This window comes from Diabrotica virgifera, chromosome 7, assembly GCF_917563875.1.
Source record: "Diabrotica virgifera virgifera chromosome 7, PGI_DIABVI_V3a".
Taxonomy (NCBI): domain Eukaryota; kingdom Metazoa; phylum Arthropoda; class Insecta; order Coleoptera; family Chrysomelidae; genus Diabrotica; species Diabrotica virgifera.
This window is the reverse complement of record NC_065449.1, coordinates 98221092-98234829: the sequence shown is the minus strand read 5'-3', so window position 1 is coordinate 98234829 and position 13738 is coordinate 98221092. Positions and strand designations below refer to the sequence as shown.

General features: G+C 33.2%; 1 protein-coding gene across 1 annotated transcript in view; it reads left to right on the top strand.

Moving 5' to 3' along the window:
• LOC114330753 (A disintegrin and metalloproteinase with thrombospondin motifs adt-1-like) overlaps positions 1-13738 on the top strand; it is a 385883-nt gene that overhangs the window by 304859 nt on the left and 67286 nt on the right. Inside the window, exons 7-8 of the mRNA XM_050656578.1 lie at positions 12792-12897; positions 12956-13090. Coding sequence (XP_050512535.1) covers positions 12792-12897; positions 12956-13090 — 241 coding nt within the window. The remainder of the gene's footprint in view (positions 1-12791; positions 12898-12955; positions 13091-13738) is intronic.

Below are 13738 nucleotides of genomic sequence, written 5' to 3'. Positions count from 1 at the left end.
GGAGATGAAAACCCTTAGAAAAATCGTTGGTAAGACTTTATCGGCAAGAACTAGAAGTATAGATATACGACAGAGATGCAAAGTGGACAACATAAAGGACTGTGTAAGAAAGAGAAGAGTAGAATGGAATGATCATATAAGAGGAATGACAACAAATGGAGTAGTAAAGAGGGCGAGAGGCGGTTCCCCAACAGGAAGGCGATCAGTGGAAGTCACGAAAAAGTCATGTCTAAACAAAAAGTAGAAGAAGTTTAATTGAAATCCTTATGTGGCACATTATACCACTCGCTTCCTTGCAAACCATCTATATCACTCTAACTCTGCAGCATGCATTTCCATATACAGTGCGGTGGAATAAGTGTTACCCCTCGCCTGGTGACTTGTTTATTTTAAGAATATAAGCAAAACGCTCGGACAGCTCGATTTTTAAACTAACCATAGTATATTATAGCATCAACGTTTCGAACTTTACGCGATCCCTCTTCAGGTGACAGCCATAACTTTGATTTTTTAAATGGGAAAATACATCATGTGACACCTCATTTAAAAGCTCTTAAAATACTAATTTCAAAAATGTATAATACTTTTATCCTGTTTGAGACGTAAGCGCAAAATTTCGGTCGAATTCTTTCTAAATGCAATCATTTTTTTCGAATCCTGAAAAAACTAATGAATATTTTTGAAAAATTTAAACGCAGAATGAAATATTACAGTATTCTCAATGGTACAAAGTCCCTGAGAACTCCTATAATGTTTATTTTAATAAGTCACAGTAGTGTAAAAAGGGAAAATTTAGTGTGATTTTTAATTTCAAATATATCATTCAAAAGAAACTTTTTGTTTATTCTAAGGGACTGTCAGCCCTCGGTAATAATCTAATCTTTCATTCTGCGTTTAATTTTTTCAAAAATACTTACTAGTTTTCTCAGGATTCGAAAAAAATAAATGCGTTTAAAAAGAGTTCGACCGAAATTTGGTGCCTACGCTCTCAAAAAGGATTTATTATACATTTTTGTAATCAGTATTTCAAAAGCTGTTAAATGAGGTGCCACGTGATGTACTTTATCATTTAAAAAAATCAAAGTTATGCCTGTCACCAGAAGAGAGATCGCGTAAAGTTCGAAACGTTGATGCTATAATATACTATGATTAGTTTAAAAATCGACTTGTCCGAGCGTTTTGCTTATATTCTTAAAATAAATAAGTTAACAGGGGGGGAGTAACACTTAAAACACCGCACTGTATATAGAGACTAAGCAGTGAGTGAGTCCTGATGTAACTCTACTTTCTCATGAACACACACAAGAAAAGAATTTAAACTACGTCTGAAGATATACAGACACACTAACTGACATATTGTTAGACCGAGCGATGCAGAAGTAAATAATAATATATGTAGATGAGTTGAGCATCACAAATAATTATTTTGCTCCGAAGTTGAGTACGATACATTTCTTAAAGGTAAATGGTAAGGATGGAATCTCTCTTAATCATGGAATAACTGACGCAACCAAATGTCTTAATATAAGAATAATAGGTGTTCAGGAATCGACGAAATAAAACAGTCGGCATAAGAGTAAATGGAGTCTTAGTTAACAACATCAGAAATGCAGATGATACAGTAACATTAGCCGATAGTTTACAAGACCTGGAAAGACTCATGAGTAAAATAGTCAGGTGTAGTAGTACGACTCTCTTTCAATATCAAAAAGACGAAGTTTATGAAAATTAGTAAAAACAACCATAATACTAACGAAATCTTGATAACAGAGGGCCAGCAGATCGAAAGAGTAAAAAAGTAAACTTACCTAGGAACACTTATAACATAAAATAATGACTACAATCCAGAAATCAAAGTCAGAATCGAAAAATTCTAATTTTTGCACGTTCTAATTTTATGAAAATGAAAAAGGTCCTCTGTAGCAAAGATTTAACGTTAGCTCTTAAAGTACGCCTAACAAAATGTTACGTATACAGTGTACTCTACTCTTGAGTGAAATCATGGACGTTAAATCTAAAGACAATAAGACGACTTAACGCCTTTGAAATGTGGACCTATAGAAGATATATGAGGGTTTCCTGGGTAGATAGAGTTACAAACAATGAAGTACTGAGAAGAATAGATAAAGAAAAGGAAGTTGAACTTACAATTAAAGAAAGAAAACTACGGTATTTCGGACATGTGATGCGGGACGAGAAGTATGGCATCCTGCGACTCATAATGCAAGGAAATATAGCTGGTAGAAGAAGCATCGGAAGAAGACGAATTTCATGGTTGAAGAACCTGAGAGAATGATTTGGATGCAGCTCAAAACAACTATTTAGAGCCACTTCCTCAAAAATTAAAATAGCTATAATGAGTGCCAACCTCCGTAGCGGAGATAGCACCTGAAAAAGAAGAATAAGAAGGAATCGACGGCATTCCTGCAGATATCTGAGAACATGGATATATTAGATTCGTATAGACCAAATTAATTAGCGCAACAACATTTGTCCGTAGTTAACAATTTAGGTACATGATCATATTTATATACAGGGCGAAGCCAGACCTGTGATGCGCAGATTAATACATGGTCAGCAACACATAAGCCAGGCGCATAGTGCTAACAATGGAAAGCTAATCGAGGAGCTAATAGACGGAGAGGCAGCGCTGAAAAATCTCTTTGAATTTACTAAAGTTATATTTTTCACAGTTGATTTTTCACAAACGTAGATCAGGGGTTACTGAGAGGGTATCAAAGTTGCTTTCCTACGAAAGTAATTAAATCCATTTACTAAGGCTGAAAATCAGTACAGACATTATAAATTAAATATAAATAAAAGTTATTATAGTCGGTCAGCTGTATGACGGGACAGAGCCGGTCGGTCGGCCACAATAGTCGATTGAGGAAATGAAGCATTTATGCATTAATTTACTTGAAATTTTCACAGGGTAGGGAATAGTCCAAGGATCATTTTCTATAGCATGCCGCTATCATACGCTAAAACCTTGGGGGTGGTTGTCACCCCATCTCGGGGGGTGGGAATTTTTTATTACATTTTAACCATGTAATTCGATGGAAAAAGTAATTCTAAGAAAAAATGTTTTTTACATTTTCTTTGTAAAACTAATATTTTTCGAGTTATTCGCGCTTGAAAATAACAGTTTTTCGATGAAAAAATCGACTTTTTTAGAGGGCTTTTTGAGAATACCTCGAAAAATATGCATTTAATCAAAAAAACTGTAGATATCAAAATTATACCTTTTAGTAACACAAACCAAATTCTTTTCCAATAATATCCTTAAGACCAATACAAACCGAGATACGGCATGGTAAAGGTTAGCTTTTTTCGTCAAATGCATAATTTGAAATATTCAAAGCCAAATAATGGGAAAAATTTGCATTTTTCGAGGAAAACTTAAATGATATTTTTTCAAGCATACAATTAGACCTTTCCAAAAAAAATAATAAAAACTTTCTAGCATGAAAATTAAGTGACTTATAATCAAAGAAATGTCGGTACCTGCTTTCCTCTACGAAAAAATCAGTGAAGACAACCCCCTAACAACCTTCCTAATTTAAAATTGGTCTTCACCTTTCTGTAGTTCCTTTTATATTTATATTATCAATACACTTAAGGAGTTTGACCTATTTAAAATGCCTAATTTTGGAAAAATTGGAGTTTAAAGAAAAATTGACTTTTTGCAATTTGGTATTTTTCACCTTTTATTTCAAAATATCTCCGAAAATACTGAAGATACGAAAAAAATTATAAACTACTAAATTGTAGCTTTTTTAATGACGATGGAAAAAGTAATTCTAAGAAAAATGTTTTTTACATTTTCTTTGTAAAACTAATATTTTTCGAGTTATTCGCGCTTGAAAATAACAGTTTTTCGATGAAAAAATCGACTTTTTTAGAGGGCTTTTTGAGAATACCTCGAAAAATATGCATTTAATCAAAAAAACTGTAGATATCAAAATTATATCTTTTAGTAACGCAAACCAAATTCTTTTCCAATAATATCCTTAAGACCAATACAAACCGAGATACGGCATGTTAAAGGTTAGCTTTTTTCGTCAAATGCATAATTTGAAATATTCAAAGCCAAATAATGGGAAAAATTTGCATTTTTCGAGGAAAACTTAAATAATATTTTTTCAAACATACAATTAGACCTTTCCAAAAAAATAATAAAAACTTTCTAGCATGAAAATTAAGTGACTTATAATCAAAGAAATGTCGGTACCTGCTTTTCTCTACGAAAAAATCAGTGAAGACAACCCCCTAACTACCTTCCTAATTTAAAATTGGTCTTCACCTTTCTGTAGTTCCTTTTATATTTATATTATCAATACACTTAAGGAGTTTGACCTATTTAAAATGCCTAATTTTGGAAAAATTGGAGTTTAAAGAAAAATTGACTTTTTGCAATTTGGTATTTTTCACCTTTTATTTCAAAATATCTCCGAAAATACTTAAGATACGAAAAAAATTATAAACTACTAAATTGTAGCTTTTTTAATGACTAAAATTGTCCTGTGCATAGATTTTCATTACAGTGAATAGTTAGGCAGATATAGCTCTTTAAAACCTCTATTTACCAGCAAACAACCCCTTATTCGAGCCCTTTAAACCCGCCCCAATTAAAAACAAAGGATCTTACGGAATTTAATTTACACAGTCTTATAGCTCTTTAAAAATCCTACAAAATCATTTTTGAAAAACTTTTTATCGCCAAAAATATATAGAATATTTTTCGAGGTATTCTCAAAAAACCCTCTAAAAAAGTCGATTTTTTCGTCGAAAAACTGTTATTTTCAAGCGCGAATAACTCGAAAAATATTAGTTTTACGAAGAAAATGTAAAAACATTTTTTTCTTAGAATCACATTTCCATCGAATTACATGGTTAAAATGTAATAAAAAATTCCCACCCCCGAGATGGGGTGGCAGCCACCCCCAAGGTTTAAGCGTATGATAGCGGCATGATATAGAAAATGATCCTTGGACTATTCCCTACCTTCTGTGAAAATTTCAAGTAAATCCATGCTGGACGAAAAAATTGCGAGCCAAAATGCTTCATTTTCTCAATCGACTATTGGGGCCGACCGACCAGCTCTGTCCCGTCATACAGCTGACCGACTATAATAACTTTTATTTATATTTAATTTAGAATGTGTGTACTGATTTTCAGCCTTAGTAAATGGATTTAATTACCTTCGTAGGAAAGCAATTTTGATACCCTCTCAGTAACCCCTGTTCTACGTTTCGCTTGACCGACCTCAGTTTGTTTCTCTACACTCTACACACTCACAGTAATCAACTGTGAAAAATCTAGCTTTAGTAAATTCAAAGAGATTTTTCAGCGCTGCCTCTTCGTCTATAAAAGCATATATCGTAATGGGGAACCCATCGATGCAACAGCTACGAAATATAGCTTATAATAAACTAAAAATTAATATACCAGGCAGGGAAGACTGGAAAGAAGGTGTACCCATACAATCAGAAGCTATCTGGTACACTGATGACTCAAAAACATCGGAGGGTGTAGGAGCCAGTATAGTAGGGACACAGCAAGGCATACATTCAGTAAGGCATCCAGTAAGCCTATATAAGGATGTCAGAATTTTCCAGATGGAAATACCGGCAATCCATCACTACGTCGAAAAAATATAAAGGCAGGACAGAACGCACTGTTCAATTGCCATCTTCACAGATAGCCAGGCAGCGCTTAAGGCACTCAATTCTGTAGAGGTCAATTCAAAGCTAATATGGTATTTTTGGGTGCCCTAAATAAACTTGGAAACCATAGTAAGGTTAAGGTATCCTGAGTATCAGGGCGCAAGGATCAAAAGGGCAATGAAAAAGCAGATGAAATCCATTAATGCCATTTATTGGACCGAAATCCTTCTGTAGCGTTGCCAAGGCAGTAACAATAGCGGCTACAAGAAGGTAAGTAAGTGGGTAGCTCACAAATCAATGGAATGGTGGAGGAATTCACCAAAACAAAGACAGGCTAAACAGTTCATTATAGAACATTCACCAAAATGTACAGCAGACCTAATACGCAAGGACAGGAAACCATTGAAAGCGGTAGTAGGTATGTTAAGGGCATAGGTGCAAAATGTCGCCTGTCAAAATGTACTTTGACTTCTATAGTGTTTATTTTAATAAGTTACAGGGGTGAAAACAAAAGAGAAAATTTAGTGTGACTTTTAATTTCAAATATCTTATTTAAAAAAAACTTTTTGGTTAGTCTAAGGGACTTTCAGCCCTCGGTAATGAGGCAATATTTCATTGTGAGTTTAAATTTTTCAAAAATATTTATTAGTTTTCTCAGGATCCGAAAATATAAATACATTTAAAACAAATTGAAAATTTTGACATGCGACACTTTGCGCCTATACCCTTAATAGAGGACTTTAAGTTGAATAGGCTGTTGAAGCTGACAGGATTGGCAGATGATGACCTATGAAGATTTTGTCACCTAGAGGAAGAAACAGCAGAGCACATATTGCCTCAGTGTGACAGCCTGGCAAATGTGCGGTTCTTTACATTAGGTGAAGAAAAGCCATCAACAAAGAGTTACGTGGAAGGTTCAGTCTCGAAGCTATTAGACCTTCATGATCTGGGGAAAATGTTGAAAAATGGAGGAAGCTTAGTTAGAAAGACCCTACAGATACTGTTGAACAAAATACCTCAAGAGAAAAGAATACCAGAAAACTGGAATGAAGCAATAACAGTGTTACTATTCAAAAAGAGAGACAAGTGTGATCTGAACAATATAGACCAATAACACTACTGTACACCAGGTATAAACTACTTACAAAAATTATAACAAACAGATTAACAGGAAAGCTAGATCAAGCTGGATTCAGAAAGGGATAGAGCACAACAGACCACTTGCTAACAATGAAAATACTCATTGAACGCGCTAATGAGTACAGAATACCGCTATATATTGCTTTTTTGGATTTTGAAAAGGCAGTATTGCACACTGGGCCGTACAATCCTCGTTAATAAATGGAAGGATCGACTATCGATACACAGAACTGTTGAAAAACATCTACGAATAAGCAACAGTCACAGTAAAACATCCACACCAAAACACCAATAAAAATAAATAGAGAAATTAGGCAAGGGGGCATAATATCCCCAAAATTATTTACACAAGCACTAGAACATATATCGCACATCCCGAACAAAACTGTTGTAAATCAAAAATACTTAATTTTACAGGAGCAGCAAAAGAAAATTTTACGGTACTTTATTTGGAGTTAAGTTAACACCTAATAGAAAATTTAAATTTATTTCTTTGCAAATTGAAGTCAATATTAATTATATATAAGCCCCATTAACGTCAACGGTGAAAATCATAAATTTTGTGCAAATTTTAATTAAATTAATGATTATTTTTTTGAGATGATACGTTTTTGCTCGGAAAATTTTTAATTAAAACGCAAAACGGTAATAACTCGAAAAATTTCTCTATTGGACAGATATACTAAACACGTTTGTTTACAAATTTCCGTGCAAAAGTGTAGCAACTCGAAATATTACTTATTGACCGGAACCATACCACTATTAAACAACACTTAATTCCGATAAATTGCAGATGATTCACTTTTGTCGGGAAAATAGATCAATGAATATCATAATCGTCGATGCAAAATATGAGTATCACGAAATACTGCACTTTTGTTCGAATTTACGCAACGATTACTGAACGTTAATCGGAAATAATAAGCTTTTGCTCGGAACGAGTGGTGTTTCACCTACGCATCACGAATTGATACTGTTTTTAACAGAAAATTTCCTGAAACATCTTCCGAGCAAAATAGCTTTTAGCGCCATCTGTGAGGTAATTTTTAAAGTAACTTTGCTACGGTTTTGTTGGTTAGTAGATTTGATATCATGTATCATATTTCCGTAAATAAGTGCGGTTTGAAAAAATTTTGAGTTATGACACTTTTGTTCGGGATGTGCGATATTAAAAAAACTTGAATGGCACAACAAAGGAATTAACATCAATGGACAACTGCTGAATAACCTGAGATATGCGGATGACATAGCGATGATATCAGACAATATGAAAGATCTTAATGGAATTATGATACAATTGGACAAGGAAGCAAACGAGATAGGCCTAAAAATGAACTACACAAAAACTAAATATATGAGAAACGTATGAGAGGACAACGAAACCATGCAAATAGGAACAAGTGCAATCCAGAAAGTCAAGGAATACATATGCCTAGGGCAAATAATGAAACTGAGTAAAGAAAACCAAACAGCCGAGATAAAAAGGAGAATAAGACTCGCATGGGTGACATTCGGAAAAATGAGCTATATCCAGAAAAACCAGAAAGATGCCAATACCTCCGCACAAAAGTATATATATATAATCAATGTGTTCTATCAGTACCTACCGACTTACAAATGGAGCACAGACCTGGACCTTCACAAAGGAAAACATGGAAAAGATGGTCAAGACTGAAAGGGCAATGGAAAGGCAGATGCTGTGTATCAAGCTGATAGAAAGAAAAACACATGGATCAGAAATAAAACCAAAGTGAAAGACGTAAACAAACATGCAGCTACTCTCAAATGGAAATTTGCAGGACACAACAGCAGACAAAGAGACGGAAGATGGAATGAAGCGATAACTCACTGGAGATATTTGGACTACAAAAGAGGAAGGGGTAGACCACAGATGAGATGGTCGAATGACCTAAAAAGATACGCAAGGACCAGATGGACAGCATTAGCACTGAACCGAGAAGAGTGGAAAAATAAGGGGAAGGCGTACGTTCAACTTTGGACAAATGAAGGGCAATACATAGATAGACAGGCTAGAGAATGTAATCTAGGATTAGAGAACCACAATAGATCTTAAAATATCATTGAATACATATACAGTGAGGACGTTTGAGTTGGAATAAATTCATTATCTCGAGAATGGGCGAATTTGGAGAGAAACCCTGGGAAAGGTCGATTTTTATTTTTAAATTATGACTTTTTGACATATATATCATACTAGTGACGTCATCCATCTGGGTGTGATGACGTAATCAATGATTTTTTAAATGAGAGTAGGGGTTGTGTGATAGCTCATTTGAAAGGTTATTTAATTCTCTATTTAGTAATATAAATATTAACATAATTATTTATGTAAGCAATTTATTAAATTCAAAATACATTTTACTGCTGTCAGAAAAACAGGTAATAATGTTTTCCACCTACCTCTACCGAAAGTATACTTTTCCTGACCTGATTGTAGGGAGCAAATTCGCACTTTTCCTCGCTAGGGAGGGAAAGTACTTTTCCTCCCTAGGGAGGAAAAGTAAAAGTCACGTCATGGTATGTCATTGATGAAATAATTTATTGACGCCCTATACAATATTCTATTATCTATTACGTAATTATCTAAACATGGTTGACTTATATTTGACAGTTGACAGTTATACTGTACCTAATTGTTAGTTTTAGTGCTCTAATAAATTTTTGTCAGTCATAAATAAATTATTTAAAAATGAAAAAATTACTTGATATTTGAGGAAGGTGGAAAAATCATATGTATAACATGGGAGTAAAGTGCCTTTTCCTCCCTCGAAGGATTACTTACGTGACAATAAACTTCATTCTCGGGAGGAAAAGTAGCACTTTCCTCTCTTGTTATAGAAATAGCTATTATTTCACAAATAAACATTGCTTTTCGCTTAAATTCAATGTTCAAGCTGCTAAGAGACAGGTGGCTGGCAGTTTTAACATTGAATTTAAGCGAAAAACAATGTTTATTTGTCAAATAAACATTTTAGACGGAGAGTCAGCGCTGAAAAATCTCTTTGAATTTACTAAAGCTAAATTTTTTACAGTTGATTACTGTAATTGTGTAGAGTGTAGAGAAACATACTGCGGTCGGTCAAGCAAAACGTAGAACAGGGGTTACTGAGAGGGTATCAAAGTTGCTTTCCTACGAAGGTAATTAAATCCATTTACTAAGGCTGAAAATCAGTACACACATTCTAAATTGAATTTAAATAAAAGTTATTATAGTCGGTAAGCTGTATGACGGACAGAGCCGGTCGGTCAGCCCCAATGAATCTACAGGATTATTCACTATATTTTGACCCCCTTGTAAACTGCTTTATTTACATAATTAGAAAAAAATGTAAAATACAAAAGTTATTCGATTTTTTAATTATGATTTTTTGACATATATATCGTACTAGTGACGTCATCCATCAGGATGTGATGACGTAATTGATTATTTTTTAAATGAGATTAGGGGTCGGGTGCTAGCTCATTTGAAAATTAATTCAATTCTCTATACAGTACTATAAACATTAAGATCATTATTTATAAAGGGTATCCAAAAAAAATTGAATTATTAATTAAACAATTAATTTAATTAAAATAAAAATTTTTGGAGATTCTGTAAAATTAATCATGTTAATGTTTATATTTCTGAATCGAGAATTGAATAACCTTTCAAATGAGCTAGTACTCGACCCCTATTCCCATTTAAAAAAATAGTCGATTACGTCATCACGCTCAAATGGATGACATCACTAGTACAATATATATGTCAAAAAATCATAATTTAAAAATCGAATAACTTTTGTATTTTACATTTTTTTCTAATTCTGTAAATAAAGCGGTTTACAAGGGGTTCAAAATATAGTGAATAACCCTGTACATTCAGTGGGGCCTACCGCTCGGCTCTATCCCGTCATACAGCTGACCGACTATAATAACTTTTATTTATATTCAACTAGCTGACCCGGCAGACTTCGTACTGCCTCAATAGATAAAAACAAACTTTTGTATACAATAAACTTAAAATAAACAAAAGGAATTCGTAATTAATAAACAAAAAATGCTCGATGTGAATGAGGTTTTATTATTATTTTTAATTAATTACACATGATGTTTAAAATAATAAAGTTTAGTTAGAAGTAACAAAATAAAGTTTGTAGTGCAGCAGTTACAATTTTAAATTTGTTTATCTTATAATGAATATAACAGCTTTATTATATCTACATTCAAAACAACCCTCTATTTATGATTGGGTTCGGAGAAATTCCAAGTCTATAGGTGTTGATTAAATAAAATTAAATTCAATTAAAATTAAATAAAAAAGTAAATGAAGTAAATTAAAATTAAATGAAATTGAATAAACGTAAATAAAAATAACTAAAACTGAATAAAATTAAATACAAATAAATAAAATCATATTAACTTAAATACAATTAAATAAAGCTAAAAAAATTAAATAAAAATAATAAATAAATTAAAAAATAATAATAAAATTAAATAAAAGAAAATATAGTCTAATAAAATTTAATAAAATGAAATAAAATAAAATAAACGAAAATAAATAAATACTTAAATTAAATAAAATTAAATAAAATTAAACAAAATGAATTAAAATTAAATAAAATTTTATAATTTGCTGCTTGTTCTTTTCGTGTGCTCAGAATTTTTCTCCTGCTTACGGTTCCGTTTAGAGATATTTTTTGAAAATTTCGCAAGATTAAAAAATTCATATTTTGCCCAATTTGAGTCCCAAAGTTAAACTGTTTCACTTCTTTTCTATGAAATTTGTCGCTCGTTCTTCTTCTGTCCTCAGAATATTGCTACGGCTTGAGATATTGTATTTCGGACACCGATTGTGCTAGAGAAAAAATTTTAGTACGGTTTCGCTCGGAATAGCAAGGAGTCTACCTACTTAATTTCATATTTTTCACGTCATTATTGTGAGAGTTACAGCGTCATTGGCAACCCCCTAAGCGGAGGAGTATGGTAACAAACACTGCGACCGGAGAATTTTTATATAGATGTAAAATATTTAAATGGCTATTAAAAAATAACGGTCCGAGATAGAAAATTGAAAATTTAGGATTATATGTATCTTTTGCTTCTACATCTCATAAAAATAGTAAAAAACGGTTTTTCCAAAAATTCAAAAAATATATCAGGGGGGGCAACCCCCCTTATGACGTACGCATATGAAACTCCATATTATCCTATTCCCAGTCCGCTCGAATATACGTGTAAAATTTCATAAAAATCTGTTTAGTCGTTCTCGAGTTATAAATGGTGTAACTAACATAACCTCGACTTTCTTTTATATATATAGATTTAGAATGTGTGTATTGATTTTCAGCCTTAGTAAATGGATTTAATTACCTTCGTAGGAAAGCAACTTTGATACTCTCTCAGTAACCCCTGTTCTACGTTTCTCTTGACCGACCGCAGTATTGTTCTCTACACAATCACAGTAATAAACTGTGAAAAATCTAGCTTTAGTAAATTCAAAGAGATTTTTCAGCGCTGCCTCTTTTTCACTATTTCTTTCTGTTTTTTGACAGCACTCAAATGGATTTTGAAATAAATGAATTACATACATTCTCCTTTTTGTCTCAATTAATTTGATTAAAAAATTTTTTAGAAACGCTGCGTATAAATAATTATGTTAACGTTTATATTACTTAATAGAGAATTAAATAACCTTTCAAATGAGCTATCACACGACCCCTACTTTCATTTAACAAAATCATCACGCCCAGATAGATGACGTCACTAGTATGATATATATGCCAAAAAGTCATAATTTAAAAATAAAAATCGACCTGTCTCATGTTTTTTCTCCAAATTCGCCACTTCTCGAGATAATAAATTTATTCCAACTCAAACGTCCTCACTGTATATCTAGGCACGTGATATCTGTTATTCAGTCCTTGATTTATTATGTTTAACTTAATTATCCAACATACATCAATCTATTTTATTTACATATTTTAGGTTTAGCACCTGTAGCTGGAATGTGTACGGCAACTAGCAGTTGTACTGTGAACGAAGGTAGACACTTTGAAAGTGTCTATGTAGTAGCCCATGAAATAGGACATAAGTGAGTTCTTATTCTTTATCCAATAAAACCTTAATCTGTATAAATATATGTATTTCAGTTTGGGAATGAGGCACGATGGTCCTTTGGCAGAAAATGACTGTGATCCTAGCACTTATATAATGTCTCCCACATTGGGTAGCGGAAAAATTACTTGGTCTACGTGTAGCAAGCGATATCTACAAAAATTTTTAGAGTAAGTAATCTTTATGGGTTATTTGACTACATCGGTTTATAACATTCTCCGCCATTTTCCGACGTCCAATCGCCACTTAGTCCGGTTGTTCTATAGGTCCTCTTCTATGTTTCTTTCGCTCAGCTCTTTGTCTATTCCTTCGCTCCAACTTGTTCTTTGGCATTCGTTGTCCATCCATTATTTGTATATTTTATTTTATTTATTGTACAGCATACAATAAGAACACGTAGTTAAAAGCAATATAAATCGTTAAGGCATGTATCCAATATGTTCGCGCTCCTCTTGCATAGTGGATAGTTGTATAGTCGCATTCAGTAACTCATAAAAAACTCAAGCAACTCCATGTATTGTGGGGCAGTTCAAATCCTAGTGGTTTCGGATCGATACAGGCTGTTTGGTGTGCTTCCTATGGTGAGTCGCTCTCTCATTGTCTTCTCTAAGCGTTGGTGAGGTCGAAATATTCCTGATATAAGTAGGTGGCCCATAACAATGGAGGATACCTAGAGTGCAGTCTGTTCATTTCTATATCAGGCTTATCATGGTGGATGTGTAATTGATGGTTAGCATGGATTTTTCGATATTCTCTGAGAAGAGAATGACTTCTTCGTAGTTTCGGCGGTGGAATGTGACTCATAATGGGAAGCCAAT